The sequence below is a fragment of the Hylobates moloch genome, unplaced genomic scaffold (assembly GCF_009828535.3).
Source record: "Hylobates moloch isolate HMO894 unplaced genomic scaffold, HMol_V3 SCAFFOLD_1, whole genome shotgun sequence".
Classification (NCBI taxonomy): Eukaryota; Metazoa; Chordata; class Mammalia; order Primates; family Hylobatidae; genus Hylobates; species Hylobates moloch.
In genome coordinates, this window is record NW_026652276.1 from 38,626,414 (window position 1) to 38,650,938 (window position 24,525).

A 24,525-nucleotide genomic window follows, 5' to 3' on the forward strand; every position below is an offset into this window, starting at 1 on the left:
GATTCTTAAATAGTAGAGTTTAGCCTAAGCAAAGTAAGTTTTGGAAAAATTAAATTACTTTAAGTAATGATCATTTACCAACCACATTTGGAGCAGTATCCTGAAGAGTGCTAAAAAGCTGCCCTTGGATCAAGAATTTGGGGTGAAAAAACATTAATGTTTATAATGAATAGAATCAAGTGTTGACTTCTTGCTGCCCCTCTAAAAATGAGGAGAAATGAGAATAGATTATAATTTATGGTATTAGAGGAATTTTTGAAGTATCATAGGTATTAATTTTAATACAGACCATCAATCATTAAACAGAAATATGTCCCCCATTTTACCTTATCCTTCTGTATCATACTCAGTAAAGTTTAGATGTCACCATTTCCTGTCTTCTCTTTAGTATGGGAAGCAGCTCTATATGAACTACCAAGAAGCCTTGAAGAGGACAGAGTCAGCCTATGATTGGACTTCCTTATCCAGCTCCAGTATTAAATCAGGATCCAGTTCTTCCAGCATCCCAGGTAGTTCAAAATGCTTCAAAGCACTATTTTGCAATTAATATGAAGGTCTCTGTAGAGACTGATAGACCTGGAAATTTCAACTTGATTCTTAAAAACCGGAGCCATACTTAATTCCTAAATTATAATCAATAGATGCCTTTTTAAAAATTGCTAGAGGGTACAGTATCATGGGCTAGTTCACAAATGTATTTGAAGTGAAAAATCAGTATATAGATTTCTAAAGCCAGTTTTGTTATTTATATTTATAAAATTTATTCAAAACATACATACTGCTGGACACTGTTAATGCATAATTTGGGATAAAACATTACTTGGAAAGAATCTTTGTACTCAGAATCCATGAAGAAGCTGCACTCCTTCAGATTCCTATATCCTTTAAACAAGTGCGTGCTATGATTACATCTTAACATAAATCTTCTTTCAATTCAAAATGTTTCATGAATGAGATCCATGTCATCTAAAAGCAGAATTTTTAAATTTTTGCATTGGATGTGATGAAATAATAACTTTAGTAGTATATTTAAAAGCTGTATGACTATTTCATCTCTATTAAGTAAAAACAAATTTAGAATGTGTATATACACATTTCCTAGTGCTGTCCACTGAGGACTAGAAGCAGTGATACCCCAGGAACAATGAGAATACCCAGTCCCTAGATCATAGAGGTTTCTTTTTGTTTTTTTGTTTTATTAAATTTTGGCCAAGGATGCTGCTTAAATAGATCATGGTTTCTAATACCATTCTTAAAAAAATAAAAAAATAAAAAAAAACCCAAGGCTGTCAAGAGAAATAGAGAAATGGCTGATTATAGGGCTGCAGGAGCGAATATATACAAGATGAGCCTGGAGCATCTTGTAATGCCAGAAAGTAAAGGAATGCTTAAAAAACAACAGTAGGGCCAGGCGCAGTGGATCACGCCTGTAATGTCAATGCTTTGGGAGGCCTAGGTTAAGGGATCACTTGAGCCCAGGAGTTCAAAACCAGCCTGGGCAGCACAGCAAGACCCCATCTCTACAACTTTTTTTTTTTTTTTTAATTAGCCAGACTTGGTAGTACACATAGTCCTAGCAACTCAGGAGGCTGAGGCAGGAGGATTGCTTGAGCCCAAAAGTTCAAGGCTGCAGTGAGCTATAATCACACCACTGCGCTCCAGCTTGTGCAACAGAACGAGACCCTGTCTGACAAAACACAAGATGAGAATATGTCAAAGGGATACACAGAGGAGCCAGTCTGAAAGCTCCAAAGGTCAAAGCTGGAACAATTTGAGCAATACAATAAGTAATGTAGTATAGGCCATGGACATAAATATCCATGAGTTTATACCGATGTAAATAAATCATTGAATAAATAAGTGGGGAAGAGGAGACAACTGTCCTGTGTAGATTTCTAAATGATTTATGAAGACACTTTGTCCTGAAGGAAGTGGAGCTTACCTCTTCAATCCTCAAGTGTGGACTGTGCTTAGTGACTTGCTTCCAGTGATTATGGAGCGGGGATTAGGGGTAACTTCACAGTGGAGAAACCTGACAAACACTGCCACAACCACGTGGTCAAGGTCAATATCTAAGTCATATTGGTTATAGGGACCTTTGACATAGTGTGTGAGATGTCTTTTTTCCTCTATGATCTTCCTCCCCGAGTTCCATAAACTCAGACTAATCAAGAGAAAAAGCATCAGACAAACCAAAACTGAGAGACAGTCTACAAGATACCTGACCACTATTCCTCAAAACTGTCTTAAGTCATCAAAAACAGGAAATTCTGAGAAGCTGTTATAGGAGACATGATGACTAACTCTAACATGGTGTCCTGGATCAGAAAAGGCACATGAGGGAAAAACTAGTGAAATCCGAATAAAGTGTGGAGCGTAGTTAATAGTAGCAGGACATTTCCTTAGTTGTGACAAATGTAGTATAGTAATGTAACATGTTAATAGTGGGGAAAAGGGAATAAAATTAAAAGAGGACACTTTTTTCCCAAAGGAGAATTTCTTTAAAACCAAACATATTGCTAAATGGGTAAACTGGATGCCGGGTATATAGGAATTCTGTGCTAAAACTCTTCTCATATTCAAATATCTAATATGTAGATATCTTAAAACTATTCTAAGAGAATATTTATTAAAATGGAAAAAAAAAAAAAAAAACCAGCAACCCTTCCAGAACATGGTTCCCTTTCCCTTTCCTTCCTCCCTCTCCCATCACCCAGGCTGGAATGCGGTGGTGTTATCATAGCTCACTTAAGTCTCCTGGGCTCAAATGATCCTCCCACCTCAGCCTCCTCGCTCAGGCGGCAAAGAGACACTGTATGCTCACAGCCATTCCCACCAGGCCCCACTCCTTTCAAAACTTTTTTGTGCCTTGCTGACAGGCCAGGATACAGCACAGCTGCCACCCTATGGGGCCAATACCTAAATCCCTAGGAAACACACTTCCCACTAGAGGGTCAAATTCTAAGTATTGTTCATTGCTAGAAGAAAGGAAATAATCATTGTGTATAGATCTGAATTCCTAAGTTACAATTCTGGGGTGACCTTAGGGCAGGGGTATTAAAAAGGCTGATGCTGAATGTAATGCAGACATGATTGAGAGACTCCTCTACTGATGGTTCATTAATTCTTTTATTGTTTAGAGTTGATTTCATGCAAGACTGGATGTCAGGATACCAATAATGTTATGTGAATCATTTATTATAATTATCAGTCTCTCATGGTGAAGTATTTAAAACTAATCTGAGATTTCTTATTAATTCCAAGGTAAGGGAAGTTTTCTAGTAGAAAATACTGGCTGTGTTTATGATGAAATGAGTAAAATAACTTGGTGCTGTTCTACACAGCACTTGACCTTGTGTAAAAGATCTAACTAGACATACATATGAATGCTGTCAGAATACTGACTCTTTTAAACCTATGTTTAAAAAACTATTTTAAACAGAGTCTCAGTCAAATCACTCCAATCAGTCTGATAGTGGAGTTTCTGACACCCAGCCAGCAGGACACGTCCGTTCCCAGAGCACCGTGAGCTCCATATTCTCTGAAGCCTGGAAACGAGGCACTCAGCTGGAAGAGTCCAGCAAGGTAACAGCTTCGTTTTAATTTACATTGAAAATTCTGTGGTATTCTTTTGGGTTTAAATTGTTGCTCTCTCATGTCTTTATCGGGGATCTTATTTGGCCTTATTTTGGTCTCCTTTGTTAATTTTCAATCTTCCTAATTGTAATGGGTAAAGACAGTTCAGAGAGACCTGTTGATTTGACTTCCCCTTGGAAATGAATATTTACAAATTGGCTCTAATGACTTAAAATCTCAAAAAAATTTTAAAAAAACGCAATTTGTTTAATTCTTTTATCAGTGGCTCAGATTTTTAAGAAATAACAATTTCTTCCTTTCCACCCTTAAGCAGTTTGGATGGCAAAACACCATCTATTGCGAATGCCCTAAATTCTAGAGAAGATGTGTACAGTTGTCTCTCTTCTTTCCTCTTTTTTTTTTTTTTGACAGAGTCTCACTCTGTCGCCAGGCTGGAGTGCAGTGGCGCCATTTCAGCTCACTGCAACCTCCGCCTCCCGGGTTCAAACGATTCTCCTGCCTCAGCCTCCTGAGTAGCTGGGATTATAGGCACATGCTACCACGCCCAGCTAATTTTTGTATTTTTAGTAGAGACAGGGTTGCACCGTGTTGTCCAGGATGGTTTCGACCTCTTGACTTCGTGATCCACCTGCCTCAGCCTCCCAGAGTGCTGGGATTACAGCCGTGAGCCACCGTGCCCAGCCTTTTTTTTTTTCTTTTCTTCCTTCCTTCCTTCCCTCCTCTCACTTCTCTCCCTCCCTCCCCTTCCTTCTCTCCCTTCCTTCCCTTCCTTCTCTCCCTTCCTTCTCTTCCTTCTGTTCCTTCCTTCCCTTCCTTTCCTTCCTTCTCCCCTTCCCCTCCTCTCCCTCTCCCTCTCCCTTTCCCATCACCCAGGCTGGAATGCAGTGGTGTTATCAGGGCTCACTTAAGCCTCCTGGGCTAAAATGATCCTCCCACCTCAGCCTCCTTGCTCACCTCAGCCTCCCGAGTAGTTGCCTGAATAGTTGGGACTACAGGTGCACACCACTATGCCCGGCTAGTTTTTTATTTTTTGGTAGAGGCAAGGTCTGGCTATCTTGCCTGGGCTGGTCTCAAACTCCTGGCCTCAAGCGATCCTCCCATCTCGGCTTTGCAAAGTGCTGGGATTACAGGAATGAGCCACCATATTCAGTCCAGTTATTTCTTTATTGGTTAATTTATTCAGACTCATTCCTTACCTTTTTTTTTTTAATGCTTTTGCCGTTTCTTTGGGCATTGATGAATTTTTTCAAATTATACTTTATGTGGAAGGCTAAATTAAAACCATTTCCCTTAAAATTTTGGATTCCTGAGCCTTGCATAGTAGATTGTGCAGTGAGACTGAAGGATGAGTATAGTTGTTACAAGACTATAATTAGGAAAATAGAGAGGTTCTTTAGTTCATTTGAAAGACATCATGGCCTTCCATCAGACATCATCTGTAGTTGTGTAGGCAAGGATGTGTCCTGGCTGTAGTCACCATTTTAATATGCAAGAGGTCACTCCGTCATTGAGGAACCAGTGGCACCCTGAGCTCAACTATTTTATTTTTACTAATAATTGTTTTTATTTATTTATTTAATTTTTTTGGTGGGGGGTAATTTGGTCTGAATCACTTATACAGGTACATTCATGAATGAGAATAAATGGACATTTTTCCTTTTATTCCTTCATTCGCATATGTGGTTCACTAACTGGGCTCCCGCAGGGTAGAGAAGGCCTTAGTAGCACCATGTGGGGCTGAAGCCCATTCCTTCAAAAATGAACATTTGAGAATTGGTTCTAACGATCTAAATTCTCAAAACACTGAGTTTAACTCCCTTATTAGAGACTCAAACTTTTAAGAAATAATTCTCTCTCCCTTCACCCATTTAATCAATTTGGATGGAGCTAGTACTCTAAAAATGTACTAGAGAAGTTGGTTTACAGAATTCAGATGGCTAAAGAAAAACCCCTTTGCCTTACCAAATTACTAATGGTGAGATCCGTGTGCATTTTAAGTTACGGAACCTAGGGAAAACAAAAATCACAGACCCAAAATGTTCTGTGATTAAGCAGCAAAGTCCATCCTTGCACAGAGTTTCAGAAGAGTAGGAACCCTGCTGTCAGCAGTAATGATTTAAGGCTTGATCACTCTGTGTTTCTTCTCCTGTTACCTCAGTCTCAGGTGCCAAATGAGAAGGCCAGCACAGCTAAGGCCTGCGCCCCTGAAGCAGCCAAGACAGGGTCAAGTTAAGGTCAGGGGTTGTTCTCTGGAAACACATTAACCTCGGTGACGCCTGTAACCCAATCTCACAGACTAATCTTTTTGTGTAATTTTAAAAGAAACATGTGAATGTCCTGATGGCCATTAGAATTCAGCCCTATAATGAGCCTTCTAGTTCACTAACCCATGCATTCTCGATGTCATTCATAATTGAAAACAAATGGTTTATCTTGGATCTTCAAAGTTTGTTCAAAGAGCCTAAAAGATGCACCTAAAGTTTTTAAAACAAGGGTCCTTCCTTTCCTCTTTTCAAAGTACCTGAACGACCATCATGCATGATTAGCTCCATGAAATAAACTACCAGATGTGATCATTTCAGCTACCCAGATGGGTTGGTTGTTGGCAAATGCTAGCTTCCATTTCTTGATACATTTTCTTTATTCTAGCCTTCCAGAGCTTCCTCTTAATTTCTTCTGGCTTTTTCTGTATGATATTTTTACAGTCTTTTGCTGTAATGTTTACAAAGCATTTCTTTATGTATTTTCCAGTAAAACAAATGTAAAGAATGTCCCCCCTTTACCTGCATTGCTGGACTTCTGTGCATGTTGGATGCAATTGTCTCACACGAACACGAGTGTGTGTGTCAAGCTTATTCATTCCTGTGTGACTGTGCACGCCTGCTCAACATTCTCATACTCTCCTGTGTCAGCTTACTAGCATCAAAAAGCCATCCTCATTCCACCAGGAAGCCCTCCTAAACCCAATTATAGCATCTGCTTGATGTGGATGCAGTCATGGACTGAAAGGTGAACTGGAGCCATCACATCTCCCCTTGCAAGTCCAGTGCTCAGAGGACCGCCACAGAGGGTTCCATTTAGGGCAGGCTGTGTCAGAGTCATACAGCCAAGGTCCGAAGTCATGCATCCTGTCACCATTCAAACAGCTTTTGCAACCGGACATTTTTCCTAGATTGTTAGGTGGTCTAGCTGTTTTACTGTGGGGTAAAACAAGTTTTCTGTTTCCTTCTTGCCCGCAGAATCAGATTTTAGCCTTCCTGACATTGTCCATCTTTATGAACACCACCAACTTCTGCATCCTTTTCATGCATGTCCCAGACTCCCTGCTTTTTAGTTTTACACAATCAAAGCTTACCTCTGTAACTGTTTTGTTTGTTGTGTTTTTCTCTCTCCCACTCCCTTTTTATACTCCTTTTAGGCCAGAATGGAGTCTATGAGTCGGCCCTACACTTCACTTGTGCCCCCTTTATCTCCGCAACCTAAGATAGTCACCCCCTACACTGCTTCACAGCCTTCACCACCTCTACCTCCTCCACCACCCCCACCTCCTCCTCCACCACCCCCTCCACCACCCCCTCCTCCCCCACTCCCCAGCCAGTCTGCACCTTCTGCAGGCTCAGCAGCCCCAATGTTCGTCAAGTACAGCACAATAACACGGCTACAGAATGCGTCCCAGCATTCAGGGGCCCTGTTTAAGCCGCCAACACCCCCAGTGATGCAGCCACAGTCAGTGAAGCCTCAGATCCTGGTACCCCCGAATGGAGTTGTTCCACCACCCCCTCCCCCTCCTCCACCCCCAACCCCAGGCTCTGCCATGGCCCAGCTAAAGCCTGCACCATGTGCCCCATCCCTTCCACAGTTCAGTGCCCCGCCGCCTCCACTGAAGATCCATCAAGTTCAGCATATTACTCAGGTGGCTCCCCCAACACCCCCCCCACCTCCTCCTATCCCTGCACCCCTCCCTCCCCAAGCTCCCCCAAAACCCCTTGTGACCATCCCCCCACCAACCAGCACCAAGACTGTGGCACCTGTTGTGACTCAAGCTGCACCACCCACACCTACTCCTCCAGTGCCCCCAGCAAAAAAGCAGCCAGCTTTCCCTGCTTCTTACATTCCACCCTCTCCCGCTACCCCTCCTGTTCCAATACCCCCGCCAACATTACCCAAGCAACAGAGCTTCTGTGCAAAACCCCCTCCCTCTCCACTGTCACCAGTGCCCTCAGTCGTGAAACAGATAGCCAGCCAGTTTCCACCCCCTCCAACTCCCCCCACCATGGAATCTCAGCCCTTAAAGCCTGTCCCAGCAAATGTAGCTCCACAGTCCCCTCCTGCAGTAAAAGCAAAGCCCAAGTGGCAGCCCAGCTCCATCCCAGTCCCTTCTCCGGACTTCCCTCCTCCCCCTCCTGAAAGCAGCCTGGTGTTTCCTCCTCCACCCCCATCACCTGTCCCAACCCCACCACCACCACCTCCACCCACAGCTTCTCCTACCCCTGACAAAAGTGGATCTCCAGGCAAAAAGACCAGTAAGATATCCAGCCCTGGGGGAAAGAAACCACCCCCAACCCCACAGCGCAACTCCAGCATTAAATCCAGCAGCGGTGCAGAGCACCCCGAGCCCAAGAGACCCTCGGTGGACAGTCTAGTCAGCAAGTTTACACCGCCAGCAGAATCAGGGTCTCCCAGCAAGGAGACCCTGCCACCTCCTGCAGCACCCCCCAAGCCTGGAAAACTCAATCTTTCTGGAGTCAATCTTCCTGGAGTTCTCCAACAAGGGTGTGTGTCAGCAAAAGCCCCTGTTCTGAGTGGGCGTGGAAAGGACTCCGTGGTGGAATTTCCTTCTCCTCCATCTGATTCTGATTTTCCACCCCCTCCACCTGAAACAGAGCTTCCTCTGCCCCCCATTGAGATTCCAGCAGTTTTCTCGGGAAACACCTCTCCAAAAGTGGCAGTCGTTAATCCTCAACCACAACCATGGTCTAAAATGTCAGTGAAGAAGGCCCCTCCACCCACACGACCCAAACGGAATGATAGCACCCGCCTCACTCAAGCTGAGATTTCTGAGCAGCCAACAATGGCCACAGTTGTGCCACAAGTGCCCACCTCTCCCAAATCCAGCCTTAGTGTCCAGCCTGGATTCCTGGCTGACCTCAACAGGACACTGCAACGAAAGTCCATCACTCGGCACGGCTCGCTGTCCTCCTCCCGCATGTCCAGAGCAGAACCAACAGCCACTATGGATGATATGGCATTGCCTCCGCCACCCCCTGAACTGCTGTCTGATCAACAGAAGGCTGGTTACGGAGGCAGTCATGTATCAGGCTATGCAACGTTGCGGAGAGGACCCCCTCCTGCTCCCCCCAAAAGAGACCAGAACACCAAGCTCTCCAGAGACTGGTAGCCACCATAGGACTTCATTTTCATGGTATCTGTAATCACTTCTACAATCAGCTCACCTAATCATCTGTGAATTCAGGTGTTCAGAGCCTCCTGGTATGATGTTATTCAGGTAGTGTCCAGCTATATGTGTGTGTGTACACGTGCATGTACACACAGCTGTACGGTGTATGTGTGTATATATGTATACATATATGTATGTGTATGTGTATATAGAGAGAGAGCTGAGAGTTATTTATTCCTTTTCTCTCCTAATCTGAAAATGGGTGTTCTGTATTTTGGGTGGAAGAGGCATAGAAGGGGATGTGTGTTGTCTCTGAAGATTTCTGTATCATGTGGATTGGACCAAAAACTTCTAATCACTTATTTAGAAGGTATTTATAAGTGTCTGTCCATGTGTAGCCTATTTGTGCATGTTGTGTATTATATAACTAAGGAATAGATGTAGAATGTGCTATTTCTGGTTGAGAAAAATCACCAGAATGTTTGGTGTATCTATAAGGCTTTTGTGTTTGTTTTTCCCCAGTTGGCTGAAGTTAAAATTGCTTGACTGACACTTCATTGCTATACATAAAGGGGCACTTTAAATCAGGAAAATCTCTCAGCTTCATAGAACGGGTAACTAGTGCAGGATGGGGAGATGTTCACAGACATCATCTGTATGTGGTTGTGCAGAGAAAGTAAATACATGGCATAATTAACTCAGCTGTTCTAGCTGCAGTACTGCTGCAGTGATCCACCCACATTTAGGATGTGCTGACAGGTAAGCTCTTTGCCTACAATACATGGATAATTAGTGCTATAATTCTGGATAGTTCCTTTTTAGTACTGTTTTATGAAGCTTTATCAACTTGGCTTCATGATCCTCACTTTGATTGATTTTAAGAGGATGGACAACACAGTTATCTCTGTAATGTTCTGTCCCAGTGTCTTTGGGTCACCAGTTACTTTCTTAGAATATGTGCTTTAGGTAGATGTTATTACATATCTGTACACAATTGGTATATGAAATATACACATCCTGTGCCCCAATATGGGGCATCATTACGAAAAACAAAATCATTTTCTAAAATGCATTTTTTGAGCATTGCTCTATAGAAGGGAAGGGTGATGAGAGAATAAAACTGGCCCCTGTACAGGTGTCATTAATCTGGTTATATATGGGTTATAATATGTAATACGAAAAACTCATTAAGTATGGGACTACATGGAGAGGGAAGACAATTTCATTTATAGCTACTGGGGCTACTAGGGCCCTTGCTGACTGCAGCCTGGTTGTGATTAGTTCAGGTTACTAGGTGTTCTGATGGAGTGGGACAGTCCAAGTCCAGTAACTGACGTTACGTTTTATGCATGTGCAGTTTGGTGTAACATGGAGTCAGTGCTCTAATGACACACTATACTTCTATATGCTTTTTTCTGTGAATTTTCCTTGGTACATGAGAGAAATAAGTACTGTCTCATTGACTTATGATAAATTGGACTCTTAGGAATAAAACAATCTTAGAGCAGCTCCCAAACAAGAGAATAAAAATGGGCCATCCCAGCACTTATAAGGGGAGCACGTCTTGTAATGAAAGTCTGTGCCTATTGTTAATGATTACCAATGCAAACTGCAGAAATCAGTTGACATTGTCCCACAAGGAAAAAGTGATGCCAGTAAAGTGAGGGAAGAGATGGTAAATAATTCTAGAATGAGCAAAAGTGCTTAATTAGTACAGTATACTCAAGGTCTCGCATAACCCACACTCCACGAAAACCGCATCATAAACAGAATGAACAGCACCTCTCCATTGCTACATCTCCAGAATATTGTTCAGTATATTCATGTGGTTATGGAGCAGTAAGAATATATACCATTAACTTTTAGGGCTTTCAGATTGTTCACCAAGTTTTGTATTTGATATTTATGAAGTGATGTTTAACACATCTGCATTGTTAATTTAAGCATGCACAGAAATTTTGGTAATGTTTGAGTGGATTGCCAAGCGCTGCTGTGATTCATGAATGAATTTCTCAGTCTTCTGCCTGCAGTTTTATAGTTTGAGGGGCACCCATATTTGTGGGTTAGAGTTAATAAGAATATGAATCCAGTTATCAAAATACTCATCCCTGGGTTTTGAGTTTTATTGTGGTGGTGATTTTCTTATGAGAAGGTAGACAACTTCAATTTTCCTTGAGGGGGAAAAATGTACCCCCCAACCTTTTTTCACCCATGATTTGAGCCCTAAAACAACAGCCTTTGTTGTTTTCAGTGCAGGATTTCTTGGAATTTCTTGCATGTATCAATCCTGATGATAGCCGTCCTGAACAGATGCTTCTGGTCTGTTTTCCTGGAAGAGCAGACATCCTTTTGAACACTAATGATGCCAGGAAGAGAGTAAGGCTAGAGGAGGAGACTGTCATTTTAACCCCAATCCAGTGGCTTGTCCGACAACAGGCCATTTCCCTTTACATTCCTCCACAGACAGAAATGGCTGTTAATTAAAAATGTATTAACCTTATGTATGAACTGAATTTAAAAAACCACTAAAGTGATACTTTATACTTCTGTTTTACTCCCTAGTGGGTTTTCTTTCATTTGGATTTTTGTTGGGATGTAGCTTTTCCTAGACTGTATTTCTGTAGCTCTTTTTCTCTGGTGTATTCATGGAAAGCACCTACTGCCGGATGACACTAGTACTGTGCCTTCTTTCACTGCCCTCTGCAGCTCTCACCCAGCTTGGCTGCTTCAAGTCTGTGCAGTTGACTTGGCTGTACTGAAAAGTGAACAGCATGGATTAACTCATCCTGCTGCTGAGGGCAGTGCAAACAGGTGCTTATTAGAGGTAGTGACTTGCTTAGTGACACTCTTAATTTCTACTATAGATAATTTCAAAATAGAATCACTCTATGCTTAAAGTTTTGGCACCAATGCTGTAGGGCAGCAGAATCTATTCTCAGTAAAATAATTAAGGTTTACTAGATATTCTGTATTGGATTTTGCCAGCGTGACTTTTACTGCTCAAATGCTTCCCCCCCGCCCCCCCCAGATGCTGTAATTCTCTTGGGAAGAGTAACTATTCTTAAGGTTTTTACAGATACCCACCTTAGTTGTAAATTGGATAGTTTAAATTTCTGGGACTTTTTAAATGAAAAAGAATGTGGAATGTTAAGTTACAAAAGACTATTTTCATCAGAAAATTTCAAACGAAGTAAACATGGTGTTTTATAGTCCTCTAAAATCTAGGTGCTCCCGCCCACCAAAGGCATATCCTGCAAAGGGCTGTGAACTATCTTGGTGAACTGTCTTGGGTCCCCTTTCCATGTATGTTTTCTTGTCACTGAAAACAATGCTGAGTTTATCAAGAAAATTTAAATTGGGGGATCATAATAATTCCAACCAAGTGACAACTCTGACGTCAAGGTTATTAGGAGCTGTACATCCAATTCAAGTTTTATTTGCTGCTATTCTGGGAGAATAAACTTGTATATGGAGAATAAACTAATAAACTTGTATCGAGGAAATCCATAAAGTTATAAGTTAGCCTGAAAAATATTTCAGGTAATGGTGTGGATTGGCCTGCTTTGACTATCAGCCACCAACAGAAATCTTTGTCACCTTTGTTCCTCAGCTAAAAGTAATTTTGTTACAAAGTGATTTTAAACAGGTAAAAAAAGCATTCCTATTTTTGTACATTACCAAAAGTTTTTCATATACCTACAGAGCTAACTAATTATAACTGATTTAATCCCACTCAAGTTTAGACCAATTAAACCCATATGATCCTGTATGATTATCAATGTGATGCCTTGCTTTTCATAAAATAGGTATAATTGGGTCATACACTTGACAAGAGGGTGACTGTTTCTGGGGGAAGAAAACCCTTTAGACTGCAGGTACCTTTCACTTTGATTTTTTTTTAATATACACTTTACATTTGTATAAATTATGCAGGGTACTCCTAACCCTGTAGGAATATGTGACCTCTCACAAAGTTGAGATTTGATCCAAAGAGAAATGCAAGTATAAAAGAATTAGATACCTATTATCTTTTAAGGTTTTTTTTTTTTGGTAGAGATGGGGGTCTCACTGTGTTGCCCAGGCTGGTCTCAAAATTCCTGGCCACAAGTGATCTTCCTGCCTCAGCCTCCCAAAATGCTGGGATTACAGGCATGAGCCACTGTACCCAGCCTTTCCTTTTAAAATTCAAAGAGAAAATTTCTACACCTTTATCCCTCAAACACCTTTATCGCTCAAATAAAACAAGTGCTCAGTTCTTACCGTGCCCTTGCAAGGTCTATATGTAAAAGATATCTGAAATTTAGCTGTAGAATAAAACTTGATAAATAAAAAGAAAAAACATACATTTCTCCAGTTGGTTTGCTCTTTGCTTGTTGAAGTAATAAACCATTTTAAAGAGAAAATACTTGCTGTAAACCCCCAGTGCCTTCAACTCTTTTGGCAGAATATTTTTAAAGAAATCCAGCAAGCAAACTTTGAGGTGCTAATGAAGGTAAAGGAAGGTAGTATTTCTAGTTTTGGCAGAAATGGAAAGTGTCTCACAAGAGACATCACTACCCACATGGGGTCTGGCTGCTTTCTACCAAAGACATTTAGAGAAGTGAATTGAGTCAGGGTGATGGTGAACACTACATATTTTATAGATGGTTAAGTCGAGAAGTAATTATGTTTATCATGGATAGCTACTAATACCAAGCTCATGATTGTTGAAGCCTCAACGTCTTAGGCAGTAAAACTTGTCTGCAGCACTAAAGGGGGAGAAACCCTTATATTTTGCAAACTGTCCATTCGTTAAATTTATTGTGACCTAATACCAAAAACTGCCATTTTTCATATTTCCCCACCTCCTACATTTTTTTTTGCTACTTGTAAAATAACCCCTTCTAGAAAATAAGCATTAACTGGAATGTTTCAAATAATTTTGCTTCATTTTACTATCAGCCACTAGTGAACTCTTACAGAGATGTACATTTAAGATAAAATTAGCTTGTGCTAAGTGTTGTAAAAACATTGTTTACTGTTAAAGGAGAATTGCACATTATATTTAACTGGGATTGCTCCCTCCCTCAGTTCTTTAAAAAACAGAGTCAAGGCTCACACTAACTTGTAGGCTGTGGGAGCTTTGCCATAAGTAGATACAATGTAGAAATATACTTTTTTAAAGCATGAAAAAGACAAGGAACTTCATTATAATGATGTACCAGGTAGAAGACATTATTATTCAAAGGATTATGCACAGCTCAGTGAAGATGAAGTTACAATTTTTCTTGCAGCTTTGTTGCTATTATTTTCTTCTGCATAAATGTATGCTCATTTCATTATGTGCCTTGCTCCCTGATTGTGCAAAGCTATATATATATATATAGATATATATAGATATATAGATATATATATGAGAGAGATCTATTCAGTACTACTGAGGATGTTTTTGTTCTGCTGGATTAAGTTATTTTCCAAGTTACTCTTGCCAGTTATGATGTCAGTAAACTATTGTGATGGCTTAGCACACTAGTCGTACAGTCAGTGTAAATGTTTTTCAGTTACATGTTTTCATTATGTCAGCTTATCAAATCCTTAATAAAAAAATTCATAGATTTCATTTAAACATGGGGACTTTGAGTGTTTGTGGATCGGCACCATTAAGAACCTGGTTTTGCGTTTCATGTCAGGGTACCCAAAACATAGGCCATACACAGAAGAAATTAAGTGTGGTAAATAAACTAGTTTGATATGTTCAATTTGTTAACTTTTAAGAGTAGTTTATACCACCTAGGGAAATTTGGCAATTAAATACATTGGTGATTAAGTGACAACAGCTTTTAAAAAGATTTTTCTTCTCGGCTGGGTGTGGTAGCTCACGCCTGTAATCCCAGCACTTTGGGAGGCCGAGGCGGGTGGATCACGAGGTCAGGAGATCGAGACCATCCCGGCTAACACGGTGAAACCCCATCTCTACTAAAAGAAGTAAGTACAAAAAAAAATTAGCCGTGCGTGGTGGCGGGCGCCTGTAGTCCCAGCTACTCAGGAGGCTGAGGCAGGAGAATGGCATGAACCCGGGAGGTGGAGCTTGCAGTGAGCTGAAATCGCACCACTGCACTCCAGCCTGGGCAACACAGCAAGACTCCATCATCATCTCAAAAAAAAAAAATAACAGTAAAAAAGATTTGTCTTCTTTAAACAAAAAGAACTAAGTACAAACTAATACAAAAAGGAATACCTTTTGTTTCAAATCTTTGGAGTCACAATTACGTGTTGGACTGCCCTGTGAAGGTATGTATAAATGTATAATGTGTTTGCAATCACTTTATGTACCAAACTAGGGCGAAAAAAGTGGAAGCCTTCCCCTTTCGTTCACCATCTGTCAATCATACGTGACTGTGGAAACTGCACCTGTACTTAGGCCTTCAGAAGCAGCAGTGTACACAGGCTGACAGGAAAACAGAACGCATGGCATATGCCCCTTAATTGGCATATGCCCCAGATCCACAAAGCCGTTCAACCAAATGTGTTAATTCCAAAGTAACCCAAAAGAGTCAAGCAGTAGGATCATTAACAAAAGATTGGATACTATCAATCAATCATCTGTCTTTGAGACAAGACTGCTCTGACTCCTAAAATCCTATTCACAAATATGAGAAACCCATAAATGTTTTAGCTGGGTATTTCAGTTTCCTACATTATTCTTCACCTTGCCTAATGATACCAAAATAATAAAGATACAGAGGAAATAGGAGGGGCTTGAAAAGTGAGAAAAGCTGAAACATTATTTTGGGTATTGTGAAGACAAACTTGCTACCCTCAGATACATCATTAGAAAATTTATAATCTAGGCTCTCATTAGCAACAAAGCACAGGCTAGTTAGTGGTTTGTCTTTTAGATTCACTTCTGACGAACCTGCAATATTTTTTAGTCAGTCAACATCCATCTTCAGTGTTTGTTTAAAACTACATTAACAACAGAATTAGATTTGGAGAAAAGTGGTAAGAAAACCCCAGGTGCGAGTGGAGCAAAAACAGGATTAGAAAGTTCTTAATTAGAACAGCTGTCTTGAGGGAAGAAACTTGAGGTCAAATTTAAAGCTCAACATTTTAAATCTTCTTTGAAAATAAATTTAAAAAGACTTCAGTAATAAAAGGCAGCTCCCTGGTTTAGAGCAACAGAAAAGTCGGATTATCCCTAACACGTAAAACTCAGATACCACCTTAGAAAAAGAGGTTATTTATATAAACAACTTAGTTAACAAGACACCTGAATATACTTTGTGGGATTTTATTTAGGTCAAGTTCTTAGTACACGGCAACAATTCCAAATACACTTAAAAAATTAAAAAGTGATGTTCCTCCACTCATCTGGAGGTGGTTTAATGGCACACAAGGAACATTACTGGCAATAGACTGCTCCCTCAAGTTCCCCTGGATGGTTTTTACTCAACTCAATAATACACCAACTCTCCCTCTGGGAGCTAAAAGTACAACTGGCCAGATCACAAATTGTTTACATTCTTTTTTGTAAGCCATTTTAAGAAAAATGGTGCATGGACACAAAATACGATAAAAACTGCTTTTCCATAGAATTCTTGAGTTGCAAAAGAGGTTTCATTTTAATGTGAAAATAAGCTTTTTTTGTTGGTTTTTCTTTTTTTTTTTTTTTTTTTTTTTTTTTACAAAAAACCTTCAGATATTCAGCAAGGATCATTTATACACAGCTAGGCCCCGTCATTTCGTTGTAATTTTTTTTTTTTTTTAAGAATTATATGAGATTCTCAAAACAGGAACAAAGGTCAGCACAAAGTAAACTTAAAGGTAATGAGCTCAATGCCTCCATTTAATCACTTTTATAAGGCTCTCTCCAATAAGGCTGCTGTGCTTTTCTCCTGCCAGTGTTGAATTAATATAACATATTTACTGCACACACCTTATGGGAAAGTGTTTATACTGAGTGTAGTTTTAGGAGGGGTAGATGAAGATTATTTCCACGAATTAAGGTTGCAATTAGTACACGCCTTTACACAACTCTGATGGTATTTACCAAAACATGGCATGTCTTTTCAAGTATATTCCTGAAAACACCAAATAACTTTTAAAGAAAAATACAGCACATTTAGTTAAGACAGTTGTGGTGCAGTGGAAAATTAAGTACTGAGCACTGAGTGAGAACTGCTGTTATTAACTAGCTGTTCATATGAAGAAAACTCACATCAGTCTAATGAGACAACCAGAAATTTTAAAAATCTCATCTAGCTCAAATTCAGTGATTCTAAATCATATGGGGGAAATTACCACCTTAACACCAACTCCTGTTCCCGGCCAAAAAGACCAGAAGTGAACAGATCCCATTCTTTTCAAAGACTTGTCAGTCACCTGTGAATTCCTCCATCAAACCTTTTTCAAAGGCGAAGGTGACCTTCAGGACATGTCATGCTCTCTCCACAAAGGAGAAAAGGTAGTAAAAGATAAAAACAGTTCTTAATGCAGAAAGGTCACCTACTAAAAGAAAATGAACATAAAAAGATAAAAGCAAACTACCATCATTTTGATGCCTCCCAAAGAGAAAAATCTTATCTTCAACATAAACTGCCAAGGAGCGCAGGTACAGTCCAGACATCACGGTAAAGATGCATAAAATATTCTCTAGCTGGATAATAAACACCAGCAATAGGAAAAAGGAGGGGATGAAAATGTCTCACCCAGTAACTTTTAGGAACATAGCAAAATTAGCAGGCCACTGTCAACTCTAAAATGGGAACAGCAGGCACCTCTGAGGGAGATAGGAAGTAGCTAAATGATGGAAAATATTAAACAAGATCGCTTAGAAGATTCATATTTATTCCAAACAGGAGGCTGAATCTCTCAGATGTAGATTTTGACACATTGGCACTATTTTTGTTTCTGATTTATTGCCTTGGCCATAAGGTCAAAGGCAACAATAAAGTGTACTTTCATTAATATCACCATGGACTTTCGAGTATTAATATGACAAAAGACAACTATTCGTTTTTTTTTTTAAGGGGATTGGACACAAACTTCAGGAGGGAAGAATCCCCTCTCCCATTAGAATCCCTCTATCCTGATAAAATGGTTGCTTTATTGGTCAGATTTTGGACTTGGATCGTCTTTGTTATTAATAGTACACAGCATGTCCGATTTTCTGCATTCATTTGAAATTCCTAATACCAACCATCTTTTAATTTATAGAAGAGGGAAACTTACAATAAAACAAAAAATACTACCCTCACAATTAATAGCATGCAATCTATGAAATATTACATTAAAAGTCTCCAATTACTGTGCGCCTGGCCCATCACACAGTATCCTTCCAAGACAATCTATAGAATTCAAAACTGTACAAAAATTTTAAAATATGCAGAAAACCCAAAAGGTATTGTTTGTAAAAGAAAGATCACACACACATTAGTACTAAACAGGGGAAAAAAATCAGCACACCCATGGACTCCCCCTGCTCCCAACCGCAGGTCTTCAGTATAAAGGACTTCAGCAGTGTCTTCTGCAACCCCCCACATCCAGTAGGGGTCCAACAGACCAGCTGCATTCCTGCTGACCGCCACCAACTCTGTTTTCTGCATAGTTGTCTTCTCTGCTTCTGTAGTGGTGAGCTGTGGGAACTTTTTTTTTTTTTTTGGATGGAGTCTCGCTCTGTCACCAGGCTGGAGTGCAGTGGCACAATCTCAGCTCACTGCAACCTCCACCTCCCAGGTTCAAGCAATTCTCCTGCCTCAGCCTCCCGAGTAGCTGGGACTACAGGTGTACATCACCACGCCCAGCTAATTTTTGTATTTTTATTAAAGACAGGGTTTCACCATGTTGGCCAGGATGGTCTCAATTTATTGACCTCATGATCCACCCACCTGGGCCTCCCAAAGTGCTGGGATTACAGGCGTGAGCCACCACACCCAGCCTGTGGGAACTATTTATTGGATTTCAAAACACCCTCTGCCTCATTAATCCACCAAGCTTTCTCAGCAAAAAGCTGTTTAAATAAATAATGGGAACATCTAATTTCAAAACAGTTTTTCTAATTATAGACCAGTACACTAAGAAGAGCTTAACTTATCCAAGTATAGTCTAGTTTGGGTCCATAATGGAGCTAAAGGCTCAGAGGACATTCAGGGCCATTACACTGCAGGAAAACAAGGAATAAGGGATGTAGAAATGACCTAAGAAAAGCACGAAGTGGAATGTATACTGGAGGCAAGTTAATGAAAGCTAATAAATACAAAGTGCTGGGAAAAAATCTAAAAGCAAACTAGCTATTGTAACTTGCAATGCATTAAAAACAACTTTAAAACCAAAAAGTCTTGATAAGGAAACTCTATAGCGGGGTCTCAGTTAAATGCTTATGATTTTTTACGCTAAGATAACATAAGTGGAATATTAACTTCTGCATCTGACACCATCTGAATTTTCTCACACACTACTACACTTGTTCACTTTTCAATCAAGTTCCTCTTTCTGAACTTGTTCAAGACCTCATTTGAAATATATCCAGCTATTGCTTTTCCCCTTTCACCTAGCACAGGGCAGTTACCTGGCAAAGCTCCATTCTGGCCAAGTCACTGGGACTGAGTAGAACCCACGTTAGCAGCTCTGGACCTGAACAGGAGCTGGCCCACCATCGCAGTGACCACCCACAAAGAGATAAGCCCTCCTGGAATTTTTTCAATATTTCTTATACTGACTACAGTAGTGATGATTAAAGTCATGTGCCCTACAGACTCCATTGAATTTGAAGCTGTATTTATTGTACAGATGGGGAAAATGTGTTTTATTGTGTCAAAGTTATATTTTTGTCAATGTGATTAGATACATATTTTGGCCTATTCATCTTATTCATTATATTCTTAGTCTGAGATGGGTTTTAATTCTGACTAACAGCAGCTACTTAAGAGTCCAATCATACAAAATCAGGAGAGTATTACCCTTTCTACAGCTAGACGAGTCAATGATACAGCAGCAACTAATACTGGCCATTAATAACGTCCAGAGAGCACATTAGCAAACCTTTTACTCCCAGTGACTGTCAGGAGACTTGAAAATAACTACTATTCTCTTCCAAAGTAGAATAGCATTTTTCTAGATAGTGAAAGAAATGATAGTCATAATTGGTCTGAACTCCAAGATCCTACTACTCAAAACAGCACCGAAGGCAGGGGTTCGGGATGCCTGCTAAGAGCATTTCCACAGTTCAAGTCTCTTCAGAACCTTAGGGACCTTCATCTAGCTTCACACACCCACCTCCACAGATGAACCAGCCTACCACACTTCACATCTGGGTACACTGGCCATTAGCAACAATGCAGTCTCATACAGCAGCACATTAAAATCAAACGGGTGGCAGTCGTTCACCACCCTCAGAGTGTTGGGAGACTTTCACATTTCATCATCCTTATAATCCACAAACAGAAACATGAAGGGATGCAAGTGAGTTCAGCATTCACTCGTGTGGTGCACTCAAGTGCTGAGAGAATGCAGAATTTACAGTGTTACAGAGGAAAAAAGCCATCTGAAATAATTGTAAAAATGGTTAAGTGTGGTATTTAAATGTTGGTTCCCTCCTCTTCATACAAGTGGAAGAAAAGGAGGGGCTAGGGTGCCCACTGGGCCATGAGGTTAACCCCTTAGCACAGGCAATGAAGAACATCCAATGCCACAGATTCTGCAGGAGGAGAAATCCCAAGGGTATACAGTATTCCTGAGAAAGATCCCAGATTTTTCTGAATGAGTCTTAATCTGATTTTGTTTTGGCTACACAGTTATGCTGTTATACCTTTGACATATATAAAAATGGTCATTTTATTTCAATCCAGACAGCTCAGCATTGTACAAATGATGGCGGAAAGATCCATTTGTTCAGACTCAGCTTGCTTTGTTTTTAATACTGGGGAATAAACCAAAAAAAAAAGTGTAATTTTTATCATTTGTATCCTTCATTCTACTTTACTGGAGTGGAATCCCCAGGGCCTTCAGATAATCTGGGAAGACCTGACTATTCCTGTGAGGCAAGCACAGCCCTGCTGAGCTTTACTCAGAATAATGCATGATAGACTCAACATAATTCCCAGGAAAAAGCCCAGTCACTCCATTCATAACTCCCTCATACCAACCATCATCATTCTTCTTGATGACATAAATAATGGCTCCTTCCTGAAAGGACAGCTCATCTTCCTTGTCTTTTGTATAGTCATAAATTGCCACAACTAGGAGGGAAGAAAACAAAACAGGATGTGAAAGACAGTAATATTCCTAGAAAGACAGAACCAAGCCGGTGAATAGCTATCTGTTCCCAAATCCTGTAGCACCCAAACACGGTGACTTTCTAAACACCAACCAAAACTTACATGTTTTTTTTCTAAGTAATACCCAGTCATATACAATGAAATTCCATTTTCTAGGGATGTTAGGCTCTAAATTGAGTACAAATGGGGAAAAAGCACATTTAATCAAATGTGCTTTTGTTACCTTTCAAGAGCCTACAGGGAAGTACCTCATTGAAGAGGTACACAATCCTAGAATCAAGAAAGATGGCTGTTTCTTCATTTGAATTTGTGTTGAGATACCATATTGTGTTTTTTTTTTTTTTAAAAGCTTTTCTTTACCTTAGAATTATACTAGGGCAATGAGATACACTATGAGAGTCAAGTGAGAAACCAGACAGACTAATGGAACAGCAGATTTCTGTCTCCTTTCTCACTCTCTCTGGAGCCTATGCCTCTTCACTAAGTAGAATGGTGGTTGGATTTCCCCAAGTTAAATATATGAATGATGGGAGTCCGCTACATACATTTTTTCAACACATATGCTGTACTATGTCACCAATTTAATATGACTATAATAACAGACTAAAAGTGCCAAGAAAATCAGATACCTATAAGCCCTCCTGTGATTTTCATTGCTTAAATCACTTGGTAACTTGGCTCTTTCAGCCATTATCTCAGTGGTTATTTCAACTGTTATCTTATTTCAACCAGATAATCTCTGGTTCCCAAGTATTATATCAACTTCAACAGTTTAGTTATACTTGGATGCCCTGTAACTTGCTCAAATCCACTTGAAGAGTTATCCTTTGCTCCCACCTCTTCATCTCCTATACCTTTTTTATACCACTCAATGAAATCTCCACCTGTTCCAAGACAAATACACCGCTCCAAGACAAATCCACTGTTCCAAGACAAATACACCATCTTTGTTAGTTTCTCATGCAACATTGTGCCTCACATAAATAAATGAGAAGCAAACTACAACAGGGACTTTTGATATAATGTAATGTGCCCTAAAGAAAATTTGTTTCTGGCCTGTTTTAATAAAAATTAAATAGCTTCCTTAAATTGTGAATATTTTCCATTATAGTGATATCGTAGGAACACCAGAATTTTTTTTTTTTTTTTTTTTTTTTTTTTTGAGACAGTCTCACTCTTATCGCCCAGGCTGGAGTGCAGTGGCACTATCTCGGTTCACTGCAACCTCCACGTCTCAGGTTCCAGCGATTCTCCTGCCTCAGCCTCCCAAGTGCTGGGATTACAGGCGCCCACCACCATGCCCAGCTAATTTTTGTATTTTTAGTAGAGACAGGGTTTTGCCATGTTGGCCAAGCTGGTCTTGAACTCCTGACCTCCGGTGATCCACTTGCCTTGGCCTCCCAAAGTGCTGGGATTACAGGCATGAGCCACCTGCACCTGGTCAGAAAATACTTTAGAAGATCCTTGCTAGGAAGAGATCAGTGTGCATTTCTCAATATATAACCAAATGCCTGAACACAATCAAATGTAGTTAAATGGCATACAAATTTAAATATAAGAAAATAAAAAAAAAAACAGAAAATACAATTTAGAATATTTAGCATTTCTATTCAACCTAATATTTTCTAGTGTTTTTTAAAGGAAAGACAACTTTCCTGATGCTTAAAGAAATGCAAATCCAGCCAGGTGCGGTGGCTCACACCTGTAATCCCAGCACTTTGGTAGGCCAAGGGAGGTGGATCACAAGGTCAGGAGATCGAGACCATCCTGGCTAACATGGTGAAATCCGGTCCCAACTACAAATGCAAAAAAAATCAGCAGGGTGTGGTGGTGAGCGCCTGTAGTCCCAGCTACTCAGGAGGCTAAGGTGGGAGAATGGTGTGAACCCAGGAGGCGGAGCTTGCAGTGAGCCCAGATCACGCCACTGTACTCCAGCCTGGGTGACAGAGCGAAACTCCATCTCAAAAAAAAAAAAAAAGAAATGCAAACCCTTGGCTGGGCACAGTGGCTCACGCCTGTAATCCCAACACTTTGGGAGGACAAAGCAGGCAGATTGCTGACATCAGAAGTTCGAGACCAGCCTGGCCAACATGGTGAAACCCCGTCTCTACTAAAAATACAAAAATTAGCTGAGCGTGGTGGTGGGCGCCTGTAATCCCAGCTACTCGGGAGGCTGAGGCAGGAGAATCGCTTGAGTGAGCTGAGATCACAACACTTCCCTCCAGCCTTGGTGACAGAGCGAGACTCTTGTCTCAAAAAAGAAAAATAAGAGAAAGAAAAAGAAATGCAAACCCATGAAAAGTAATTCAGAAGAGAATATGAAGCCTGTTGTAACAGAGATGCTTAGAAGTGGAAAGTTAGTAAGCTCTATGTACATTCATTTTATTCTTTAAAATGTAGAAATTGCCAGCCTAAGCAACATGGCAAAACCCCATCTCTACAAAAAAAAAAAAACAAAGAAAAAAAAAAAATTAGCCTGGCATGGTAGCGTGTGCCTCTGGTCCCAGCTACTTGGGAGAATCACCTGAGCTCAACAAAGTTGAGGCTGAAATAAGCCATGATTTTCCCACTGCACTCTAGCCTGGGTAACAGAGAGAGACTCTGTCTCAAAACAAATCAAAAGTAGAAACTAGATTAGATAGAATTTACACTAAACATGATTCCAGAGACTCTGTTTATAATGGTATAGAGCTGAGAGTTTTAACAACTGTTCATTTTTTTTCTTTTGCCAAAATTAGTATTCACTATTTTAAAATTAACTTTTTCAAAAATCAGAAATATGCTGTTAAGAATATTCATTTTCTGGCTGAGCACTGTGGCTCACACCGATAATCCCAGAACTTTGGGAGGCCGAGGCAGGAGAATCACTTGAGGCCATGAGTTCAAGATTAGTCTGGGAAACATAACAAAACCCTGTCTCTAAAAAAATAAAAACAATAAATTAGCCAGGCATGGTGGTACACGTCTGTGGTCCCAGCTACTCGGGAGGCTGAGGCGGGAGGATCGCTTGAGCCCAGGAGGTTGAGGCTGCAGTGAGCAGCAAACGTACCACTGCACTCCAGCCCAGGTGACAGAACAAGACCCTGTCTCTAAAAAATATAAGTAATTTTTAAATGAATATTCATTTTCACTCCAGGGAAAGATATACACCAGTAGTTTACTTCATCTAATTCTTTACTGTAAAGCCATTCATCAAAGAGGAAAATACTCTTGATTTAGTGCAACAAACTTTTATCAAAGTAACTCTAAAGCAGTGTAATAAAGTATCTTACTGTG

General features: G+C 40.4%; 2 protein-coding genes across 55 annotated transcripts in view; one reads left to right on the top strand and one right to left on the bottom strand.

Moving 5' to 3' along the window:
* Positions 1-13,348, top strand: part of RAPH1 (Ras association (RalGDS/AF-6) and pleckstrin homology domains 1) — a 110,882-nt gene extending 97,534 nt beyond the window's left edge. For all 5 annotated transcript variants that reach the window (XM_032754826.2, XM_032754824.2, XM_058439343.1 and 2 more), the window contains 3 exons: positions 389-509; positions 3,443-3,585; positions 7,016-13,348. In XM_032754826.2, coding sequence (XP_032610717.2) covers positions 389-509; positions 3,443-3,585; positions 7,016-8,995 — 2,244 coding nt within the window. In that variant the 3' untranslated portion in view covers positions 8,996-13,348. The remainder of the gene's footprint in view (positions 1-388; positions 510-3,442; positions 3,586-7,015) is intronic.
* The window catches only part of ABI2 (abl interactor 2), a 110,579-nt gene continuing 97,162 nt past the window's right edge, over positions 11,109-24,525 (bottom strand). For 23 of the 50 annotated variants that reach the window (XM_032754876.2, XM_032754866.2, XM_032754875.2 and 20 more), the window contains one exon: positions 16,626-21,210. In XM_032754876.2, the coding sequence (XP_032610767.1) occupies positions 21,035-21,210 (176 nt within the window). In that variant the 3' untranslated portion in view covers positions 16,626-21,034. Of the gene's footprint in view, positions 11,325-16,625; positions 21,211-24,525 lie in introns of those variants that run through there. The other 27 variants (XM_032754861.2, XM_032754860.2, XM_032754839.2 and 24 more) reach the window with 3 other exon arrangements.